The sequence below is a fragment of the Phyllostomus discolor genome, chromosome 9 (genome assembly GCF_004126475.2).
Source record: "Phyllostomus discolor isolate MPI-MPIP mPhyDis1 chromosome 9, mPhyDis1.pri.v3, whole genome shotgun sequence".
Classification (NCBI taxonomy): domain Eukaryota; kingdom Metazoa; phylum Chordata; class Mammalia; order Chiroptera; family Phyllostomidae; genus Phyllostomus; species Phyllostomus discolor.
In genome coordinates this window covers 47,474,357-47,499,755 of record NC_040911.2, presented here as the reverse complement: position 1 = coordinate 47,499,755, position 25,399 = coordinate 47,474,357, and the positions used below count along the sequence as shown (strand labels likewise).

At 38.3% G+C, this 25,399-nt stretch overlaps 1 protein-coding gene across 6 annotated transcripts in view; it reads right to left on the bottom strand.

The window, feature by feature from the left end:
* Positions 1 to 25,399, bottom strand: part of PTPRM (protein tyrosine phosphatase receptor type M) — an 801,251-nt gene that overhangs the window by 282,535 nt on the left and 493,317 nt on the right. For all 6 annotated transcript variants that reach the window (XM_036009302.1, XM_036009304.1, XM_036009303.1 and 3 more), the window contains exons 10-11: positions 23,604 to 23,805; positions 20,730 to 20,832 (exon numbers count right to left, since the gene is read on the bottom strand). In XM_036009302.1, coding sequence (XP_035865195.1) covers positions 20,730 to 20,832; positions 23,604 to 23,805 — 305 coding nt within the window. The remainder of the gene's footprint in view (positions 1 to 20,729; positions 20,833 to 23,603; positions 23,806 to 25,399) is intronic.

The following is a 25,399-nucleotide window of genomic DNA, read 5'->3' as shown; positions in this document are numbered from 1 at the left end:
GAAAAGAACATCTTTCATGTACTTTGTTAAACTTGAAAGTTCAAATGTGATAAAATGTTTTGGTCTTTTCAAAGTTTGAAGACTTTGAGGTAAAGCCTGTGGCAGATTTGAAGCTAACTTTAACATTTTTGTCCTAGTTCATTTCCAAATTAAACCCTTAGTTGTACGTCCATTTTTTCTTATCTATTTATTCCACTTCTTGTCAGCATAAACTATTGGATGGTTCCCCAACTGGATAGCAGAACAAGGAGAGGAATGAAAGAAAAGAATAATGATCATTTCACTGTTGCTTTTGCTAATCCTTTAACACTGGCATTTCTAATTATTTCAAGTGCTTGGAATATTGTTCATTTCATGGTACTGAATAGTGACCATTATCTTGATTTGCAATTTTTGGTAGAAACCATGTACTCTAAATGTATAAAAACAGAGGTTAGTGTCAATATCTTAATTCTTGAAGATTAATATTCAGGGGCAAGAGAAAACGAAAGTATAAATTATATGAAAGCATGTAAAATATATATGCAATTAAAGTTTATTGCCATGGAACAATACAGAATTTATTTTCTTCTTGTTCCGTGTTCAGTCACATCCTTTTCCTAAACCTGTCAGCATTTACTGAAATGCCACCCTATTAGTACATAAAACCTGGTACAATTGAACTAATTTTTTAAAGTTTTGTCACCAGTTTATAATTAGAAGAACAACAGTGTGGTGATTGTGTCATGGGGGAGGGAGTATAAGGGGACTAAATGGTAATGGAAAAATACAATAAAATTTTTGAAAAGGTTAGTTCAATATGTTCACATACTTCTCATTGCAACTAGGATTCCTTGGATCCTTCATGTAACACTGGCACTGACAGTTGCTGACCTAACACAGTCCTGCTCATTGAGTCATACATGAGGACTGATGACTAGTTTTACACAGACCATGGGCACTGCACAGCATACACAGTATAAACAGGTCTGTGGGACTGCATATCCTATGTTTGCAACTGTAATTTCTCTTTGTCCTGCTTTGTTCTAGCTAAGATTAGCCATTGATTGCTGAGGAATATTTGCAGGGCACCACAAATATATTTTATGTTCTCTCAGCAATAATACATCGCAAGGAGCTTGCCTAGCATCTGTAAATTACTACTGTTCTGTGTGTGTGTGCACATGCATGTGTGCATGTGAAGCATGCCTGAGAATGCAGGCCAACATCCTACTGCTAGGCTAGTTCGTGTTAAAATCTGATACAATAAAGTATTAATTACAGCTGAAAGGTTGGGTGAAAAATATAAACTCAATTACAGCTCTATATTGTGAACAAAGGGCAGGAAGAAACAATCATTTACTTATGGAGGTTTGTGATAATAAAAGAACAAGGACATTAGACACAGGCTGAGAAACTCTGTAAAAGTCCACCTGCTATTAATCTTCACAACATGGACCAAATTTCTAGTAAATTAGTCCTAGATGAAACATCTTTAAGAGTGATTTCTTGACTTCCGGCCAAGATGGAGGCATAAGTAGATACACTGTGCCTCCTCGCACAACCAAATTAAGGACAACAAAATTTTAGAAATAAAAAAACCCACCAAAACTGACAGAAAATTGAACTGTAGGGAAGTCCGACAACCAAGGAGTTAGACATATTTATCCAGTCCGGTAGGAGGGGCGGAGTTGGGTAACTGGGTGGAGTCAGGTGCTGGGTGAGAGGGAACGTAGCAAAAACAAACAAACAAACACACACAAAAAAACGGTGGCTTGCCCACCCTGCCCTGCAAGGCAGCGGCTGACAGACCCAGTGAGGCATACGGGGCAGCTGGCTGACTGCGCAGTCCCACATTTGCGCACAGACAAACCAGGTGAAGCTGGGGAGGGAGACAAACCGCATAACCCAGGGCTCCAGCGCAGGGAAATAAAGCCTGAAAACACCAATTGAAAACACCTGTGAGTGTTGAGGTGCCGGGAGAGACTGCCAGCCTCCCAGGAGAGTTCACTGGAGAGACCCACAGGGTCCTAGAACTTACACAAGCCCATCCACACGGGAATCAGCACCAGAAGGGCCCAATTTGCTTATGGGAAGTGGCACAAGGAACTGAAATATGAGAGTGTGGAGCATGTGCCATTGTTGCCTCTCAGACCCCTCCCCCACAAATAGTATCACAGCCGAGTGACTGGGTTGCCCTGCCCTGGTGAAAAACTAAGGCTCTGCCCCTCATACAAAACAGGCGCAACAGGACAAAAAAAAAAAAATGGCTCAAATGGAAGAACAGATCAAAGCCCAAAAGCAAATACTTTTAAGCGATGAAGAGACAGCCAACCTATCAGATGCACAGTTCAAAGCACTGGTGATCAGGATGTTCACAGAATTGGTTGATTTTGGTCACAAATTAGATGAAAAAATGAAGGCTACACTAAGTAAAATGAAGGAAAATGCAAAGGGAACCAATGGTGATGGAAAGAAAACTGGGACTCAAATCAATGGAGTGGACCAGAAGGAAGAAAGAAACAACCAAACAGAAAAGAATGAAGAAATAAGAATTCAAAAAAATGAGGAGAGGTTTAGGAACCTCCAGGACACCCTTAAATGTTCCAACGTCCAAATTATAGGGGTACCAGAAGGGAAAGAGGGAGAGCAACAAGTGGACAAGTTATCTGAACAAATAATAAAGGAGAACTTCCCCATTCTGGCAAAGGAAATAGACTTCCAGGAAGTCCAGGAAGCTCAGAGAGTCCCAAAGAAGTTGGACCCAAGGCATACCATAATTACATTAACCAAGGTAAAAATGAAGGAGAGAGTTCTAGAAGCAGCAAGAGATAAGGGGACAGTCACCTACAAAGGTATTCCCAGAAGACTGTCAGCTGATTTCTCTAGAGACCTTATAGGTAAGAAGGGGCTGGAAAGAAATATTCCATGTCATGAAAGGCAAAGACCTACATCCAAGATTGCTCTATCCAGCAAAGTTTTCATTTAGAATGGAAGGGCAGATAAAGTGCTTCTCAGATAAGGCCAAGTTAAAGGAGTTCATCATCACCAAGCCCTTATTTTATGAAATGTTAAAGGGACTTATCTAAGAAAAAGAAGATAAAAAATATCAACAGTAAAATGATAGCAAACTCACAATTATTAACAACCACACCTAAAACAAAAACAAAAACAAACTAAGCAAACAACTAGAACAGGAGCAGAACCACAGAAATGGAGATCACATGGAGGGTTATCAACAGGGGAGTGGGAGGAGGAGAGAGGGGGAAAAGTTATGAAGAATAAATAGCATAGATGGTAGGTCGAAAATAGACAGGGGGAGGGGAAGAATAGTATGGGAAGTGTAGAAGCCAAAGAACTTATGACACATGGACATGAACTAAAGGCAGGGAATGTGGGTGGGAGGAGGTGTGCAGGGTGGAGGGGTATGAAGGGGGAAAAATAGGACAATTGTAATAGCATAATCAATAAAATAAATAAAATAAATAAAATAAAATAAAATAAAAAATAAATAAAAAGAAAAAAGAGTGATTTCTCCCCTTAACAAATGAGACATTTTTCTCTGCATATTTTATTTTACTCATTTATCATAACTTATTCATCACAATTTCATAACAAGCATGATTATAAAATTATAATTCAAGGTCAGCTACTATTATTAAAATATTTTTTCTTAAATAGCTCTTGTTATTCAAATAAAAAGAGAAATTGAATACTATGAAAGCCACATTAAGTATCTTAATTATTATATGTTTGTGTTATATTCAATTCAGAATCTTTCAATTCCTACAGGTAGTGGTACTGCAGACAGGGTGAGCTAAAATACAAATGCCACCAACAAAGAGGCAGGTGCACCAAAGCAGGTGCCATGGACAGAACGCTGACCCAGGAGTCATGCACCACCGGCAACTAGTTCCAGCTTTGCCTCCAAATCATCGACTGACCTCTAAGGCCCTTTTCAGATCTAGTACTTTATAACCGCTGGTATGAGATTAGGCAAGCTGTAAGATCAACAAATGAAAATTATTTCATTCATGTTTTCTCTATTATATTATTCTACAGTAAGTATTTATCAGGTGTCAAGCCCTGTGCCAGTCTCAGGATGAGAGTAAAAAGAAGAGTTAGGCCTAGATTATCCTCGTCCTTGAGGAGCCCAGCCTAAGGGAGTTAGAAACAGGTCATTCAAACAGAGAACTTCAATGATGGAGATCTGGTAAGGGATTGTACAAAGTGTAAGGGAACACAGGGGAGGAATGTCGATGTCTACTCAAAATCTCTTGTAGCATCTGCTTCTTTGAGGACATCTGCCCTGAACTTAGTGCCCATAGAACATTCCTCTGGCCAGTAACATCTGAAGGATGCTCCTGCACTGCCTACAGCCACCAATTGTTTCCCCAAATTAAAGATGTCTTTAGATTCCCAATGCAGCCTCTGCTGACTCCAATCAGTTGTGCAAACAAAACTCCACCCAAGTTCCTGAAAGTTTTTCCAGAGGACTCACTAAAATAGCTGAGCTTCTAAGAACCTAGGAGGACACTTTATCAATAGAGAAGACTGAAGGTCATGGGCGGGGCCTCAGCTTAGGTACCTGAGGAAGTCTTGGCAGGTGGGCCAAGAGTCCACTCAGTGACTCTGAGAGGAACCCTAGACTTGCAAGGTTTTCAACATGATTTCCCTACTGCCCTGCCCCTGGCAGAACTACAACGGAGGGGATGACAATGAGGGTGAGTTGTCTTGACTCCCACCACCGCCTATGAGCTTGAGGTGAGGAGCAAGAACAGAGGACTTGATGCAGAATCCTGGTCTCCATCCCCCTCTCTCTCTCGCCAAATCTGTCAGGTAAATTGAGAGCTATTCTTTCTACCTTCTATGATCGCTTCTCCATACAAAGATCCATAATTTCTCAATTGTAGCATTTCATTTAATACCCATTGTAATTATTAAGGTCTAATCAAAATATTGTAGATGTGTTTTGTTATTTTTTGGAAGTGGTGGAGGTGGTAGTGGTAGAATTTGGCCATTTCCTGCCTCCCCCACCCATGGGCAGCCTGGCTGCTCAGCTTTCTCCACAGACAGCTTGGCTGGCATCCGGAGTAGGGGCTTGTGCTCTCTGTGAACCTGCCCCGGAGGCCCTGGGAATGAGTTGACACTCCAACCTTATGCATCAAATCCTTCAGAGGACACTATGTTGGAAAAAACCTGTTTTTTTTGTTTTTGTTTTTTTTTTTGAAAAATCAGGGCAGAAAAGATATGCACCATATTCTCATGCACAAAAGCAAGTTTGAAATGGAGTTTGAGGAATAGTTAAATTAAGTTTCATTGTATAAAAGCTCAAATACATCTACCCTATTATTATTATCTTCCCCTGCCATTTTTAAAGCTTCTTTTGAAGGGTCTTGAAGAACAAACTTAGTTTCCAAAATGAAATTTCAAAGAGATGACTGACATTATCATCCTGGAAGCAACATTAATAAAAATGATCTTTGTTTCCTGGCAGTAAAGGAATCAGAGTATTATTTTTTAATGCAATAAAATTCACCTAAAATCAGGTGGGGGAAGAGTGGTAGTGGTGGTAATAAGAAATTGAGCACCGTTTGTTAATACACATTGCAGCAATTCAGCTACAATAATAAAAAACCCAAATCAATGTAGTAATGTAAAATTGAAGTTTCACCATGGAATGACATTTTGGTTTTTGTGATTATGTGTACACCAATAAAAAAGGAAAAATTTTAGGTTGGAAGTCAGATATTTAGAAATCCTTTCCCTAAACAATTTTAATCATGGGTTGAACCTTTCCTAATTGTCAAAGAACTGTGACAAAGGAATATTTAGCCTAAAAGATTTAAGAAATTCCTACAGTTTGCATTCCTTCAAAAAGTAAGAGGGGAAAATTAAAAAGCTATTAAAAAGCATTTTAAAACAACTTGTTTTATCTTTCTTGACTGTCTGGAGACTGTTAAAAAGGGTGAAGCAAAACAGAACGTACATATAAAAAACAACAACAAAAAGACTGATTAATTTTAAAAACAATCCAATACACTAAAACAACTTTGTTTAATCCAAGTTCTTCAAGTACTCAAAATTTCACTCCTAAACATTAAGCAGACTCTGTAATGGAGTTGGACTACCAAAGAAAGTCTTAGTTTAAAAGTATTAATGAAGAAATAAGAAATAAACAATAACAAGAAAAAATCTTCTCTAACTTCTAAGAATTAAGTAACAGGAATAAATCCCAATAATCTAAAAACAAAGGTGTAAACTGTTTTCTCAACACTAGAAGAGACAATAAAGAAAGGATACTAATTTTCAGAATGGCCTATACTGGCAAAGAAAGGTGTAACTACCTTGGTTCCAAAGGGTCTGCAGCAGAGACATCTGTGGGCTGGGGGCGTGCGGGGGTGCCCCAGGAGGGCACCACCTAGTGTTGCACAGGAGAGCACAGTGGAGGGGTCAGAGTAGGTGTGTCTGTTTACTTTCCAGACCTCAGCTCACCCCTCTGTGCACAGGGATCCTGGCATCTGACTAGGGGTCAAGTCTGCATGGCTACAAACCATTTCATAAAAAAACAAGCATGGGCCTGCCGGGCACATTATAGCTACTCAATCTAAGAAACAACAATTATTTTTTTATTATCATAGTTATTATTCCTCTGCACAAACTGCTCAGAAGATCATAACTGAGGTTCAGAAATACTGTAGTAGGATGTGGAAAATTTCTGCAGACATGGATGGAAGAAAAGAAACATCATGATATTACATGTCATTGTCATCACCACAGGTCGGAATAATGTCAACAATAAATAAGAAAGGTTTTCCTACACTGGGCAGATAATGCCTGTGTTGGATGCTGTCCTGAGAGAGAGCTTTGCTTATACCTCATTGATTCTCCTGGCCACCCTCTGAGGTAGACATTAGTGTTACGCACATCTAATTGATTAGGAGAATGAGACTCAAAGAGTTACAAAACTTGTACAAGGTTACAGAGCGAGTAAGGGCCAGGATTTAAACCCAAGATTACCAAACTCCACATTGTGGCTGGTTGCATTTTTATGGCCTTAATATCTCTGTACCTTTCCAAAATAGAGCTATTATTTGTAATTACCCCAACCAACAATGTCTTCTCACCTGCATGCTCTTCTGATGGAACAAAAGATCTAAAACTTTGATGGTTTTACAGAATAAATATATAATATTAGTACCAAACACACCTTTCTTATAGCTTCCACAAAATTATTGTGAAAATGAGTTACTACTTAAGTGATGATCACAGCATATTGGCATAAGTTCAAGGGCAGTAATGATTAGACATTTTAAGTACATTACAAAAAGCGAGGAATAAAGGGAACAAAGACTGAATAGCAATCTGGTCAACATGTTATGTTAAGCAAATTCCGGTATTAGTTTTGCCCTTTTTTTCACTTGTGCCAGTCTTCCCGACAGCACTGTGAGGCATGTGGACCGCACTCGGAACTCCCATTACAGAAATGAGGAAAGACTCAGTGTCCTCAGTGTGGCCCCATGTCACATAAGAGTCAACAACAGAGCCTAGATGCCCACCCGAGGCTTCTGGTCCATGCTCTGTGTTCTTTTAATTTGTGACACCAAAAAAAATGAAGTCTTGTGAATTATTTACATCATGGAGGTAAGAGTCCACTCATTGGAAGTAAATTTCAGTCATTTGGAGAGAACTCAGAGAGAGCACCATAGAACTAACTACCTGTAAGCCTCTTCCCCACCAGGACCCCTGGGTTTCTGTGGGGCGCAGCCTCACAGTCCCCCCTTAATGACCCATTAACCTTCCATCTGGAAGCCACATGGGCCCATTCACTTCTTTCTTGTCTCTGTCCCAATGACTGACCTAAGATAAAAATCCAATCACTTCTTTGTCCCATTAAAAATCCTTTACCATCCAATTATTTCTTTAAAAACAAAGCGAAACATGAATTGATGGCTGTGCCCAGGGCAGAACCAGGGTTGGAATATAGAGGTTCGAACACAGAGGGCAGTCCTTGCCCTAAAGGGGTTGGCAGTTTAGTGGGACAAGCCATCAGCACACAGAGAGGTGAGTAAGTCTGAGGTAGGCCAGAGGAGCAGCAAGGCCAGAGAAAGCTCTCCAAGGAATCTGGGCTATGCCTGGGAGGGTGACAGTAAGTGAGAGAAGAGTGCATGTGTGTGTGTGAGTGTGTGCTGTGTGTGTTGGGGTGGGAGACAGGAAGAAAAGAGAAGACTGCATGCTAAGAAAACATCAAATGCAACCAGGTGTGTTCTCAGTACTCGGTACATATTTGCATGACCACAGCTGGCAGACGGCTTGAAGGAGAGGCTGACCCAGGAAGTGACTAGACAGTGGACACCTCCATTACAGAGGAAACAGCCTGGATTTACCCTGAGGGCAAGAGTAAAACTGATAAATTATTAAGTAGAATGAAAGATCCTTGCTGCCCCAGTGTGGAACATGGACTGGAGTGCTCATAAGGCAAAAGCATGAACTAAGGCAGCAATGGAGGTGAAGAAAATTAAAGGACAAAAAGGGGGTGTGGTTAGTGACCCACAGAGGTAAGGAGTGAGGCCCGTCTTCAAAGTAGTCAATATAGGTGTGCAAAGTTCTAGTAACTTTCCTGGCAGAATCTGCATTTGTAGCAATGGCTTATTTGAAGAAGTCTTTCTGAATTTATCTTCTCACTTAACAAAACAGACAAAGGCAGGGTATCTTTTACACATATGCATTATATGGAAGGGTCAATGAATTTAACTTTTATTTAGGAATGAAAATATAAATTTAAAATCCTTCTTGTTCCTGATATTCTGACTAGTTAAAAGGCACTTACAGACCTTTAGCTTCTTATCTGTTAAAGTTTCCGTGGTAATTATGTCTGCTAAGAAAATGAATAGGCTCAATTCAATAAACATGTACTGCACACTCAATTAGGTTTGAGGTACTGAATGATAATCAGAGACTGAATCATGAAAATCATTTTGCTTTTACTATTACATTTACATACACTTTACAAAATTATTAACCCAGAAAAAGCCTCAGTTTCAGCATTAAATGCATAAATCTAATTAACATTCTTGAGTGCTGGTCAAAACTCATTTATTACATGTGTTTTTTAATTGTATTTACTAGGAGGACCACTGTTTACCTCTTCACTTTATTATCCTAGGCTTTTCTATAGGTTGCTGCTTTCCTTGGTGGACCTACTCTGTCTTCCAGCTCCTTAGTGGCTACTTTCTACTTCTCCTTCGGATTCCAGCTTAAATAGCACACCCTGATCCCCTTGTTGAGATTTCGCCCTTGTGTTGTATTCTGTTAGAGTACCTGGACTTTTCTACGTAGCACTGATCACCATCCTAGCACAGTGACTTGACCATGAAAACATTCAATAGATGTTAGGTGAATGAATGAAGAAGAATGAGTAATAGCCAAATGTTGACCCTAAAATTTCCTATAACATTTTTCAGTATTATAAAGGAAAGAATTTTAATGAGATGCTCATAACTGCATAGAGCTCTTACCACTTCTCATTGAACAGGAAAACCACTGACTCTGGAGAGGAAAACACCTTTAGGTAAAAGTGGAGAAGTGAAAGAATTGGGACATAGAGAACAACTCAAAAGGGTTATGGTTACATGAAAAAAGCCGACATCCCCTCCTAACCTGTTTACTACTTACAGGTTGAAAGATAGAGTATTCATTTAATTAAACAACTGAAAACTAGTACAGGTAACCTTCACAAGGGTAATATAATAATCTATATTTATAATATAAACATAAATATATATAACACTTAATTTCTAATGACACTTAAGGCCAATCAGCATTTCTGTGTTCTCATCATAAATAACTACATTGTATGAGGTCTGTCTGGAAAAAGTCTGGCCATTGTTAATATAAGGAGAATGGTTTGTGTGACATTGATGTAACCTGGCAGCCGAGGAGAGTGGACTAGAATGTGCATGCATGAACAATGACAACTTCACTGTACTAGTCAGTGGGGGCAGCAGATGCCAATGAAGGAGCATGTGTACTGTGTGGCCATTGCATTCAAAATGACTGATTGTGTAGAGTAATGAATCTGCATCAAATTTTGCAGTAAGCTTGAACATTCCTCCACAGAAACTATCTGGATGATTCAGAAGGCTGCAGCTATGGGCAACTGGTGACTGACAGCTTCATCATGACAATACACCCGTTCATGTATTATGTCTCATGTTTTTTGGCAAAACATCCAATCACCCAGATGACTCAGCCCCCATAGAGCCCAAATTTGGTGCCCTGCAACTTCTGACTTCCTGAAACTAAAATCACCTTTGAAAGGGAACAGTCAGACAGTTGATGAGATTCAGGAAAATATGACAGGGCAGCTGATGACAATTGAGAAAACTGTGAGGTCCCAAGGTGCCTATTTTGAAGGGAACTGAGGCATTGTCCTAAGTATAATGTTTCCTGTATCTATTTTAATAAATGACTATTTTTCATATTACATGGCTGAACCCTTTTGGACAGATCTCGAATGTATTTGTAAGTGCTGATTGAGAAAATGTTCTGCTGAAGAGAATGACATAAAACAAAGTTCATTATAGGACTGTGCCCTCCACCCTAAATAGGATCAAGAAGCAGTGTAACCTGAGGCAAGTGGACAGATCCTCTCCAAGTTGTTCCTTGGCTCTAAAAGGCTGTGCCTCTAAGCAGCACAGTAGGTTAGCTTTCACCACCTTCCCATAGGTGATTTCATTGGACTCTTAGAATTTTTAATCTTTTCTTGTGTATATATGTGATTTCAACACTTTAAAAAAGTGAAATGACATATCTATATAGTGAAACCAGTTACTCTTTGTCAAAATTTCCAAGATTCTCTCTCCCAAAGGCTATCAGTCTTAGCTTGGAACATCTCTAGAAACTAATCCCTTGAAGTCTCTGGAATTAATAATTGTGATTAGGAAGACCCAGAAGTTCCTGAGAGAAAATGGCAGAGCAGCTTTGAGAGTCATGAGGTGATACGTTGTTTAGTTCAAGGCATTTGCAACTTTTCAGTGCCCTGGGTTTAAAATGGAAACTACTTTGAAAGTATTCCACTATTAACTTTTACAGAGATACAGGGGTGGGGGCGGGGAAGAGACAGCCTGTAACTTCCTCTGTTGTCAATGGGAAATTAAATCAACTCGTGCATCCACCTCCCTCCCTGATGGGTGGCATCTGGGCTGCTGGTCAGTGTGATGTGGAAATGCACAGCTCTACCTGCTTGACCTCTAGGGAGGCAGTTGTGCAGAATGGATGGCCACTACTGTAAATGACACTCAAGGGTGCTCATATAATCTCTAGTTCCAATTTTAGACGTTTCTCTTTTCAGCAACAAGCATGGATTCCTTTGGGCATGGCAGGAATGAGAAATAGTATCACCAAAATTTGGTTCTTCCCTGTTCCCAGTGAAGAATTAACTACAATCCTCCACTGAGTGTACTGTCGGCATTCCTTAAGGAGCTGAGAGAAGGATTTGCACTCTGGCCTTCAGTAAGTAAACACCCTGCCACATCCACTCAATAGGCATTGCTTACATACCCCAACACACAGATAATCACGACAAAAGTCAATGGCACAGGATCAAGGCAAAGCAATGAGGGTAATGCAGTAAAAGAAAGATAGAGAGAAACAGAAAGAGAAAGATCCAGATGGTTCTTTTGAGCAAGAGGGACTAATAATGCCACATATTTACTGCAAATATTCATATAATATATGATTTCAAATAAATTATCAGAGCCATTGATAAGTGGATTGTCAATTTCTAGTGTTCTAGTATTTACTTTAACAGTATTTTACACAGTTAATATCGTCAGTCACTTTGATTAGTAAATACATCCTCTTTTTGTCTTCTAAAAAGAGTAAATGGTTTTGATTTCTCTAAATCCTGCCTCTAATGAAAATTAGCATTTGGAATTTATAAGACCCTTTCCTTCAAGCCCTAAGAGTTAGCTATATCCTGACTGGGCCCAATGGAAAGGAAAGGAAGGAAGGAAACCTGCAGGCTGTGCCTCCATTACCCTCCGCCCCATGCCCTGCCCATTCTGATCCATCCTGCAATGCTGCTACTGTGCTGAGCTTCCTCACATTGTTCCCTTACCTAGATCCTTGAAATGGCTTATTCACTGCCATAACAAGCTCCTCTGCATCCTCAGTGCTTGGACAGCGCTCGGACCCTATTGAGTATCTAGTAAATGTAATCCCAGGAACTTCATTACCATAATATGGTATTTTCCCTGCTTTGGAAAGATGAGGAACCTAAGGCACAGAGATCTTAGGAAATCTGAACCAGTCATCGGTCACATAGCAAATGGTTGAGAGAGCTGGAATTTGAAATAAGGTTTAACTTCAAAGAGAATGTTTCATTACTATATCATGAGGCTCATTTTAAAGTTAAGTCCATGGGAGAGTCTGAATAAAAGAAGGTGGGGAGACTAGCTAAAGAACATATACACATGGCCCATGGACACAGACAACAATGGGGTGATGGGTGGTGGGGGGCAGGGTGGAGGTGGGAAAAGGGGGGCAATGGGGAACATCTTTACTAGTGTCAACAATAAAGATAAAATTAATCAATTAAAAAACTAAAGTTATATTCACAAATTATGTTGCTTATTTTAATATTAAGTTTCCTCCTTAGAATATGCCAAATAGTGATTCTGCCTATCTAAAAGGTTACATGTAACACCTGACACTATCTCTTAATTTAGACCATACTGATCTTGGTTATTAATTATTGATAGATTCAGGTGTTTCTAATTAATTTAGAGAAGAGTACTGTTTAGGTCTGGAAATTACACATCAATTCTAATATATTTCATTTGGGACCTATTTCTTTGTCTCTGCATTTTGGCTGCCTCCGTGTTTGTTTCTACGTATTAGATTAGAGCTGCTATGTCTCCAAGACTTGGTAGAGTGGCCTTGTGTAGTAGGTGTCCTGTAAGGCCCAGTGGTGCAACCTCACCAGTCACCTGAGCTGGGTGTTCCAGGTATAACCCTCTGTGGGCAGTGCACACTGTTCAGTCATTGTTGAGCCTTGATTGCTATTGGTGTCACTAGGAGGGATTAACCCCCAAACCAATTAGCTGAGGGTACCAGCTACAACTACAGCATAGGAGTGGCTGTGCTGGATTTGACCCTATGCAGCAGGACTTGCTTTGGTAGGGCTTTGGTGCTCACTTAGCCTGCCCCTGAGTGTGTGGCTTATGGTGGTGGTAGGGCTGTAATCTGGTGTGGTCTGAAGCTGTCCACCAGGTGCACTAGCCTGGGTCTCTGGAGATGCAAGGTCAGCCACTGTCTGTGTCCTGCCTGGGGCCACCTGACACCAGCTACAGAGAGATATGAAGATAACTGCTGTATCTGCTGGGCTTGAAGGTGTCCAAGAGAGGACAAGCTGCAAAACAAGGATGGCTACTGCTAGTGCCGGGCCTGGGGCCACTTAGCAGGAGGTACAGGTTATGCAGAGACCAGATACTGATTGTCTGAAAGAGTTTAGGAAAAGCCCTGAGAGATTTTTAAAAAGTCTGAAGCTTAAGCCAAGACAGGCCTTTAGTAAGGAAAAGCCACTGGAAACACCTTGGGTGGGAATACAAGTTTGGTGGGGAGGGGTCTCAGAAAATCACCAGGGTGTAAACAATAATAGCCAGGTTGATGGAGACTCAGATATAATGCTTGCCTGCTGTCCGGGGAGGGCTCAGCAAAAGAACAATGGACTTTGCCAGCACTTCTGCCTAGGAGAAAGCTGCCTCCCCAGCTCTTGCCAATGCTAGACAATTCAGTTCCTCTCTGTGTGTCCTTGGTGTCTTTGGAGTTGCTATCTCAGTGCTGGAACTCATAGGAAGTGAATCAGAGTAAGTCCACATGTGGGTCCTTTAAGAGGAACTGCCTGGGGACTCCAGAAGCCCTCTATCTCACTCATCTTCAATTCCTGCTGGTTTTTACAGCCAGAAGTCATGGGGACTTTTCCTCCCAGCACTGGAACCCTGGGCATAGGGGCCCCAGTGGAGCTGGGACCCCTTGATCCTTAGGAGGACTTCTGTAGCAGTGATATCCCTCCTGATTCTCATCTGATACCCTCAAGTGTGACACCAGCCCATTTTGTGTCTCTGCCCCTCCTACCAGCATCAACATGGCTTCCTTTTTATTGTTGTAATTCCCTAGGTGTAGGACTTCCATGCAGCCAGACTTCAGGAGATTCTGAATGATGGTTGTTCTGTAGTTTAGCTGTAATTCTGACAAGGTTGTGGGAGGATGCAAGTGCCACGTTTACCTATACTGCCATCTTGACCAGAGTCTACAACTAACTTTTTCAAAGAGTGTTTTACAGAATTGACGTATTGAGAAAGTTCATTACCTACTTATAATATCAGTTCCTAAAACCTTGAAAATGCATAAGTAAATGTATCCACATGAAATCAAAAATTAAAATGCACTGAAGATATCAGAATTTACAGGAATTCTGTTTATGATTTTATTGATAGAAAAAATTTTAAATCAATTTATTTTTCACAATATTTGATTTGAATAAAATAATAAAGTGAAACACACAAAAGGGAAAAGTTAGGGGACCAGAGCTGGTCCTTTGAAAAGAAATGACATAAACCTACTGACATGGTCTGAAGAATGCTACAAAAGAAGAAACACTCATATAGTACTTAGTATGTGTGGAATGTGATTTAAAGTGTTTTTAAAAATATGATCTCACAAAATTTTCACAAGAACCCTCTAATGATGACATAATCAGAGGCTTCTTGCACAAAACAGAAGAGAATGGGATGTTCAAGAAGGTGGTGTTAATGGAGTGAACATGTTTTTCCTTGGACTTACAGGTGGTAGACCATATTAAAGATTGTTGCTGATTTAAGAAAAAACATTGGTCCACACTTTATAACGTCAAACTTCCAAAACATATTCAATGATATGCCAAAAATTATAATTCCTAATATAGGAAGCTTCTTAAACCAAAATGTATGATTATCTCTACCTTTCATTAACAATAATGATCTCTTTCCTTGCTTTTATCACAAAAGATTTGTTTCACTGTCCCATCTCAGGTGCAATACTTCACAGACACCCTGGTTCCCAGTCTCAAGCTGAGTCCTTTTAACAAAAACTGTGGTGTGAGAACCAGGTAGGTACATGAGTGCAGGCTGATGGCCCACAAGGAGGAAAAGTTTTACTTCCCATATAGCTCCAGGATCAAACAGTTTTAGGAGGTATAACAAATCACCTTAAAGTAAATACAATTTCTTTCCTTTTTTTTAAAAGATTTTATTTATCTATTTTTAAAGAGAGGGGAAGGGAGGAGGAAAGAGAGGGAGAGAAACATCAATGTGTGGTTGCCTCTCACACTCCCCCAACTGGGGACCTGGCCTGCAACCCAGGCACGTGCCTTGACTGGGAATTGAACAGGCGACCATTTGCTTTGCAGGCTGGCACTCAGTCCACTAAGCCACACCACCCAGGGCTAAATACAATTTCTTTACTGCCTATTTATCTTAAGTGGAGTGAAAATTTGTTCTTCACCTTGTTTTAAGAACACAACATTGGATTTTTCCAAGCACAAAGCGCCTGATAATGAGAAAAAAAACAGTATCCTTTAACTCACTTCTAATTTTCTAATTTGTTACAAAAATATTTGAGTAGTACTTTGAGTAAATCAGGTATCAGAATTTAACAATGAGGCTTTAATATGTGCTGACATTTTCCTAGTTAACTACACAAGGCAAAGCAGAATAAGGAAAAAAATGATATAGAAGGGTAAATGAAAATAGTAGACATTTGCAAAGTCTATCATGATAATGAATGTAAGGCAAAATCCATTTAATAAAATTCTGGACATACTATATAAAAATAATTCTTAATTTGTATATAAAACTGAATTTATTATAGGAGACAAGTCTTTTTTAAAATCAGAAGTGTTTTAGATGAATAAAATATTTTTGCTTGACATAATACCTCATCTGAAATCTTACTTAACTAGAACACAACCTTACAAAATGTGAAATATTTCTTCCATACTTTATGTCCTCATTTCTTCCCTATTCATAATGTAGTAAGGTTCCTATTTGCTGCCCTGATTCTCAGCTACAAAACTATTCAGAAATTGTTTTTGAAATATAACCACTGAGGAAGCAAGCATTCGGTTGTAAGGACAACCATAGTATAATAAGTTATCAATGACAATATAAGCACAATATTAAAATAATTGGGGCTACCTTTATTAGAAAAACAACAAAGTAGCTACCATAAATTAAGGTTACATTCCTGTGTTCAGCCATTGGTTTTAAAGTCTAGCTTGTTGATGTGACTGCTGCTCACCTTCCATCCCCGGGGACAGACAACTGTAATAGATGCTTTCCCCATTTAATAATACCTCCTGAATGAATAAATCAAAAAATAAGAACTTAATCTTTTAACATTTCACTGAAATAAATATCAGAATGTTTAATTAATCAACATATTCAAGCACTGAGTTTTAATTAAGAAGACATGTAGCTACAAAATATTTATGAACAAATTGAAGCAACAATGTTGGTAGATCTAAAATGAGAGTCATTTGAAAACACCATCACCTAAGGCTCAAAAATGTGATTAAGTCCCAAGCTTATAAACCAATAGAAGGTATAATACACTATTAATGAGATGTTGCAGACAGCAGAAAAATATACATATACACCAAGAATAAATTCACAGAGAGAATTTTTGTTGGATAGTTTATGTAAAACTCATTCTTTATTTAAAGTTGCTCTTTTACTGGCAAATTACAAGGGTTTCACTGCTGTGTTGTGTCTGCATGTAATGAATAGTGGAAAGAAGAGAGAAAAAAGAGGTGATTCTAAATGAGTAAAATAAAATTAAGCTTTTACCTGTCTTATTAAAGAAAAAAATTGATCCTATGAACACATATTAAAATTCTGTCCTAGGTGCTAGTTTACCAGCAGGAATGATGAAATTTGTGTTCTCTGTGGCCACCTTAGAATTTAAATAATTTTATGTGACAGAGCTGATGTGTTGATCAATAAAAAGAGAACCATCATTTACACTGTGAGTTTAGTGCAATTTCAAGAATCTGCATTAACCAAGCTGAGTGCTTGTAGTGGAATCAATACACAACCACCTTAGTGAAGTGCATACATGAAGTCCGACTACATTTTCAACACCAATGAATATGTACTAAAGAAAAATCAAATCATTTGAAAGAATGGGTTTTGGAAATCACATGACAATATTTTTGAACACAAAAAACTGTAAAAAGAGAAGAATCCAAGAAAGCAAACAGATGTTCACTTCCATTTCCATTCTTTCTTCTAGCATTTATCTTATCATTTGGGAAAAGCTTTCTTGTATTGCAGTTTGATTACATGTGCATTTTGCAATCTTCCAGATGTATTCAAATGCTTTAATATACATTATGGCTTTATATTTTAGGTCTCTATGATTCCCTAATCAGTGTTCTTATTTCTCTAAGCACCAAATGAAATAGAAAATTTTCATACATCTTATTTAGTTTGAGAGTATTATGAACTTTCTTTTCCCAAACTAGTCTTTCTAGATATATTGGTCTTCCATATACTCAACAGATAATCAGTCCCATTATGTTGTACTATAATCATTAATTAATTGAGGAGAATATAGGGTTGCAAAAGTAGGTTCACAGTTGTGAGTACATGGAACACAGAGTTATTAAAGCTACTGTAATAATCATAACTTATGTCTTTTTCTATACAAACAATTGTAAACCTACTTTTGCCCTACCCTGTATTTACTTTTCTGTAAAAAAAAATCTTTTGATGGATGAGATTGAAATAATTTACTCTCTCAAATTTGTGCAATAAAATTTATGCATTTAAAATAAACATCCTCGCCTTGGCTGGTGTGGCTAAATGGACTAAGTGCTGGTATGTGAAGTAAATGGTCACTAGTTCAATTCCCAGTCAGGGCACATGCTGGGTTGTGGGCCAGGTCCCCAGTAGGGGGTGTGTGAGAGGCAACCACACATTGATGTTTCTCTCCCTTTCTCCCTCCCTATGCCTCTAAAAATAAATAAATAAAATCTTTAAAAAAAAGACAAGCATCCTTCCAGTAAAGGTAGTGTTCATAGTGGATTTCCCTGTAATGCTTACTGAATAGTGTCCTACAAGAAATGAAATTGATTCTAGCATTGTGGATTTAGACAATGAACATAAATAGTCAATTTATTAACTTCAAGATGCAAACTTTGTGGATGAAAATATAAAGAGAGACAGACTGCAAAGTGACCCTGTCAAATTCAAGGAATGTTTAGCTAATAACACAATGATGTTTCGTCAAAGCAGACCAGTGCTAACTTGAAACAGAGGGCACTATGATGATTGTGAAAGAAGATTTGACAACCTAAACTGAAATCTTAGCAGAGGTAGAGTGTTGGGTCTGATGAAATGACGTAAGACCTGTGGTGAATGCTATGTAGTTTGGATACTCTGACAAGTGTCTGAATCTGTATTTTTATAGACATAATAGTAAGAAGTCTGAGGTTACCTATAATTAATGAACTAGTAAGGCTTCAAAGTCACTGAAAACAGCTAGAAAGGTTTAAATAAAAATAGCAATAAAACCATGCTTTAGCAACACCTGTGGCAGAAAATATGAACAGTAGTTTGAAATGCAAGGGACAGTTTTAAGAAGACAAGGGAAAGAGGATTGGGGAGAGAGCTAATGTGGATTGTCCAAAGGAATATTATTCAAAAACTTAGACTTGGAATGATCTAAACAAAGACATCGATGGAAATGGACAGAAAAGCTTTGAAGGAACAATGCAACAAAAAGAGAAAAATGTGTAAAATGATTTTATGTAAGAATAAAGTAGAACAGGGAATAACTGTCTACTTGGAGGAACAGTTAGGATTTTGGCGTCTGTCACGGTGGAGGCACTGAACATTGAGCGACCTCTGCCTGTCATTCATCCTGGTGCTTCTTCTACTGTAGAAAACTGACTCCTGTCCTAATGGCCCATTACTGCTGAGTCTGGGCAACTGTTAAATTGGTCAGAAAAGAATGATGTTTTTTCCCAAGGCCATGGTCAGAGCTTCAATTGTCATTTAACAATAACTGAGCCTTCTGGAGTAAGAAAAGAATGATCCACAGCTAGGCACACTTGGGCCTTGAACAGTCCTCTCTCTGGTGAGTGTCATTCGGAGCAGTGCAGCTACCCAATAGCACACACATCAGCCCAAGGTCTGGGTGGTGTTCATAGCACCACTCTTCAAAAGAAGTAATATCTGCAACCTGGAACAGAGCTCTTACACGTTTCATTGTGTTTTCACAAACTGCACTCACAAACGGCAATCCCGAATCCTTTACATTGAGCGATCACATTGAGGAGTCAATGGAGTAAATTAAAAATTGTTTCATGTAATTTTGTAGATTTTTCAAGTATAAATTTCTGTGATTCCACCCTAATTTGACTTCACTGTCAACTAGTGCTATTCTGTTTTCACCCTGTGGACAAAACTTTGTGTACATTTTATCAGAGATACAGAAGTCTGGCTGAGGGCTGCAGGATACTGTAGTGAAAACATGATAAAAAAGAGCCAGGGTTCAAAAGGTTAATGAAACAAAAATCCACAAAAGAAATATGGAAACAAACCCTATATAGCCTTAATTGTGAATGTAAATGTTTCCCTTGAGTATGTTATTGAAAGTAATACATTATTTTGAAGGGAATCAATTCTGATGGCACACAATATCTAAGTCCCTCTGAAACAAGTAGAACTTTCATTTATATAGATTAATGAGCTTATGACAAGTTCATATTCAAGAGTTATTCAGGCATTCCTTTGCTCCTTCCTAGGATGAATAAATTTATTTTATTCATTCACTGTAAAAGTTATACTTTGTAATTTCTTAGCTATATAAATCATCACAGAATAAGAAATGAGGCCTACATGCTAGCAATAAACTTAAATCTGTTCAAATAAAGACTTCACAATGCTCTTTCCAATCGTATATTGCAGTGATTTCAACCTTTTTCATCTCATGGCACTCATAAACTAATTACTAAAATTCTACGGCACATCAAGAAATTATATATTTTTGCCAATCTGACAAGAAATAGGTATAATTTTGATTCATTCACACTATGATGGCTATTGTTGTGTTGGCTGTTGTCATTTTTTAAAATGTGACAACCTAAGGGAAAAGAGGTCAGTGCCCCTGATGAAATAATAATCATATACTGCAAGTTCTAAAAATTTTTGTGGCACAGCAGTTGAAAATCACTGGTCTATTTCTTTTTAAAAAAATATGCACCACATACTCAACTGAGAAATTAGGCAATTTATGAAAGTTAACCAAATTGAAACCCAAGGCACACAAACAAATGAACACAAGGCCCACTTAAAGAAGAGAGCTCAGGATACAAAGGTCAGGTGCCCCTGGGTAACTGAATTGTAGCAAGCCATTACCTTGGAGAAGTAAAGCCACCTCAGCACACTGGGGCTTTTGTTCCTTATCTTCAAAGATCAACCCACTTACATTCAGAATCAAACTCTACACAATACTTGATCACCCCACATCAAAGCACTTTCCTTTTCCTTAATCTTTTCTTTTAATTAGAACTAATAAAGATATGGATTTACATGCTGACTGAGGTTTGTAGCAAATCCCTAGAAAACACAGTCAAGAAATTAACCAATTTGATTTTAGTTTTCATCTCTGTCGAACCAGCCCACCCCTTCCCTGCTCAGTACCTGACAGGTGCGCCTCGGCTGTGTGCAGGCTTCAGCATGACTGTCACTGTATTGTCAGTTTGATTCAAAGGGGTCTCAAGTTCGTAAGTTGGCATAGAGGGTGCTGGGGAAAAATGCATAAGATTGGAGATTCATTATTTCTGGTTTATTGTTTCAGTTTTCTGTCTACTTTCTTTTATAAAGAACATTAGGAACACAGTGCACTTCAATTAAATTGCAGATATCACCTGACCATGAACAGCCTTTATGTACATACCCTACAGAAAATATCAGAGACAACTGCTAAAACTAGTATGTTTTGTCTTCTTTGATCTCAGAGATCAAAGTTGGGAGAGAGCAGGAGCAAATCTTGTGAGGTGTTAGTAATATTCAGTTTTTTGAGTTTTCTGTTTGGATTCTTGCTAAAGGGATGTAGTGAGCTTGTGAAAACTATTGAGTTGTACACTTATAATTTGTGTTCTTTTCCTCAAAAATATACTTTAAACATATATTTAAGAAATAATTACCCAGATCAGAAAACTGAACTTTACAGTTCTTCTATCTACGTCAGTGTTTGTGTGTGTGTGTAGCAAAGATCTGTTGGGGGATTTGAAGAGGATGGTAGGAGCCAGAGAGGCTTATTGAAATCAGTGACCACTGGTGGGCTGTCATGAAAAGCACGGAGTGGGAAAGATATGGGAGCTGAAATAAGAAAGTCATGGGTTTGACTTTTTGTTGTGCTGTGTTTTAACCAGCCTAAGAATTTCAGCACATTATCTGAGGAACTTTACTCATCTTTAAAATAGGAGAAATTATCCTCTATGGCTATTATAAAAATTCCAAACAATATATAAGGAGAGCCCAGCAAATATAATTCTATAAGTGTTAGTTTTCTTTCCAATGTGAATCCTATTTTCAAGGCCATTTCATGGCATTACTTGCTTTCTAGATTGTTAGCTCTTACTATGAGAAGACAACAACAGAACTCTCTGGTAATTCTGTTACCACCATGGATAAGGGAAATCCTTTAATAAAGGCTAGGATGTGAGAGGGCACATGGTCTCTTTATGACCCACAGGTTATAAGCACCTGATGAGACCACTAGAGATCTTTTTACAAATATAGTGTTTAAAAGTTCTGATATATAAAAAGATTTTATGTAAAAGACATGGGTTAGTTCTCAGTTCTACTTATTGGATTTTCTCAGTAATAAAAATTAACTCCAGTTCCATTAAAAATGAACTCAAATTCATAATGCAGAATTACATTTTGTATAGAGAGTAGTTATCTGAGATCCATGAACATAGAAAGTAGGGGCCCATAAATTGTATTTTTTTTTTGAAAATTACACATTTATTCTTGAAAAGCCTGTGTAGGCTAATTAAAATGTCAACTATCTTTGCTTTTGGATAGAGTTGTATACACTTGGTGGGCTCACAGTGCTCAGGCCTATATGAACCAGAATTTTTATTTAATAAAAATGGTAAAAATGAATTGTTTTTCTGAAAGAACACATCCTTTAAGATATTAATATTTTGAAATATGGTAATCATAGGGGAAAATTACAAATAAAAGGGGGCTTGGAGGAGTAGACATTGATACACATTTCCTCTTTAAATCTCCACGATAAATCCTTGCACCAGATACTATCATCTTAATACATATCGGGGAGTAAATTTACCTAATCAAAGTCAGAGAGGAAGTATACAGGAAAACAGTAACTAGAACCTGTAGTTTCAGATTACAAGTCCAGTAGTGTCTCTAGCCACTCACTTATAACCTCTGTCATTTTTCTAACCTCCCGAAGCCTTCTTCTTCTTCCAGCTCTCCATATTGTTCTTATAACCTAACACTTCATATTAAGTATCAGGTGTGTATTAAACTTCAAGTCAAGTTTATGCTCATAAATCAAATCTTACACAATGAAAAAATTTCCTTTAAGTTATAATTGCTTAAAAACAAAATTCCAAGCCTTCCTAGTAGAGCACTACTAGGAAGTAGTAGAGCACTTACATTACTTTAGTTTTTCCTTTCCTTCATTTCCAAACAAAACTTGTAAAACTAGGAATGAGGGACAATATATATGAAATCAGGCTAAATATTACACAGCTACCCCTGACTAAGTTACCTCCCTTACCCGCCTTCTGCTCATCTACCCCCAACCAAAACAATTAAGTCCAAATTCAAGTACTTCCCCCACTCATACCCATGGGGGGACAAATGGAAAAAGAAAATGTCCATGGAATGTGTTTAGTGCTGTTACATATCCCATACCAGATGGCAACTCCATTTCCTCTAGTCTAAAGCACAAAGAAATTTTCTGCACAGTTGCATATGCCCAGAAATATTTCTCAAATTATATCTTTTGTTGGATGGTGTAATTGAGTCTCTACAAGCAAAAAGCTAGAGGCTGTAAGTGCCTGGTACAACTCTTCTATAGTCGCCTTTCTCTTTAGAACAGGAAACTACTAATGGTGAAGGTCCCAAAGAAGGCTGGCTGATCCTTCTGGCACTGAACTCTATATAATGCTGTCTTTCTGTTGTGCACTCACTCATTTATGAATCATTACAGAGATTTTTTTCAATAGCATTGCTTTGGTAACTGGGACTGTGAAGGACATAACACTGAGCAGAACAGAACCTTCTGCTCATGTCCAAGTGCTCTAATGCAAACTGCTGAAATAGTGGCTACTTCTTAATACAGAAGTGCCTTAAGCTCCCGAGTTATAAATATTTGTCATATTTCGTTTAATTCTATAGTTCTTATATTCAGACATCCAAAAGTATTCATCTAAACATAATGTATAAATTTGGGTGAGCTTTGCACACTTGACAATGGGAGTGAAAAAGTACAAAATGCCACATCTGGTAAAAGACACAACTCTAATGAAATACCTGATATTTTGGTGGTGAACTGATTTGTTGCTGGCGGTCCAAACCCCTTTGCTGTGCTAGCTCGGATGGTAAAGGAGTATGTTGTCCCCGGGTACAGTCCAAAAAACAAAAAGTGGGTTTCATTTCCCAGTTTTGAAACTCTTCCACTTTGATTAGATAAGTCTATTTCTGGGTCAAAAGAACTGACTGCTTTGTAGGTGATCTGCAAGAGAATAAGAATGTGATTAAGTATCTGGAGCAGGTAGTTCAAGATTGCATCTTTATCCAATAAACCCTTCTGATGTATGCACTGTTACACACTTTATGGTAAGCTCTCATATTCACTTAGACTCTTCAAATCCTAGATCCAGTGAAGGGGCACAGGAACTCAGCCAAAACTGTTATGAGTTATTACTTTTACAGACAGAGGAACTTAAAGCCAGTAGATTAGAACCTAAAGGATGAGTTCAGGTTTAAGCTAATATCCTGAAGTTGTGTATTTAAAATGTCATTTTGGAAAACCACATTACAGTTGGTTTCAAATAAAATAATAAAATATATAACAGGCTCAAACAGATAAGAACCTGACAAGGGTAAGGCTTCACTTTTCATGTAGTGGCCACAGTTTGATTTAGCACTGAACAGATTACCGTCTCCTGGAAATCAGTGTACTTTTAAGTGTTTTTACCAATGTGACAAAGACATCTGCTCCAAAAATAAATCCTGGACAAGTATCAGTAGTTCTTGATGCTATGACTAGTCCTCATATTGGGTCATATTTATATCTTTTATTTATAACTGTCCAATAGAACTTTTTATCATGATGAATATGATCTGTTCTGCACTATTGAATATGGTAGCCACTAGCCACAAGTGGCTTGGTAGCACTCAAAATGTAGCTAGTGAGACTGAGGAACTTAAAATGTAATTTAATATAATTTAAATTAACTGAAATTTAAATTGCCACCTGTGAGTAGGAGCTGTTCAAAATTGCCACTTTGAACAGTGAGACTCCAGGAGCTTTCCTGGTATTTGCCACATGACAGGCGTTCAGAGCACGCTGAAGGGGTCTGGGATGTGTGAACATAAATATGATGTAGGTGCCTTTCAATTTTGCCCCTTCAAATAAATTTTAAAAGAATTTTACTATAAGTAGTTCATCAACTATTCAAGAGCATACAATTTTAGAAGTGATTACTAACTTCTACCAATTGTAATGACATAATTTTTAAATGTGGAATATTCAAAAGTTTTAAATTATAAAACTGAACACTTCCCTTGCTTTTAAATAGGCAAACTTACATATAATTTATGTGCATGAGCACTAACACTGTTATATGAAGTGATAATTGAGATTTTCTTCTTTATTTATACCATATCATTATAATTAAGGAGACCTCTCTGAAAGAATATTTAGATTGATTCAACTAAGCTTTGGCAAGAAAACGTTTGCTATATATATTAATCCCTGTGATGACTGGCACTCTCAGAGCCAGGCAGTGTATCTGTTGTTAAACCTCTGGCACATTTCCCTCACAAGGTTACTCTGAGTCGAGAGATAAGACCACATCTACCATGCAGCTGCTGTGGCTGGAGCTTGAGTACTGTCCCTGCTGTGTGCTCAGTTCATTTACTCATTCACTAACTGCATGCTTCCTATGCCCCAGGCACTGTGCTCTGAGCTGGGGTCTCATATGGTGATTCAGACATGATACCTGCCCTGGAGGAGGTAACAGTCTTGGAGGAAGGAGAGAAGCAATTCAACAATTATGGTACAGTGTAATTCAAGTAAGGACTAGCACTGCCCACCAGGGCTA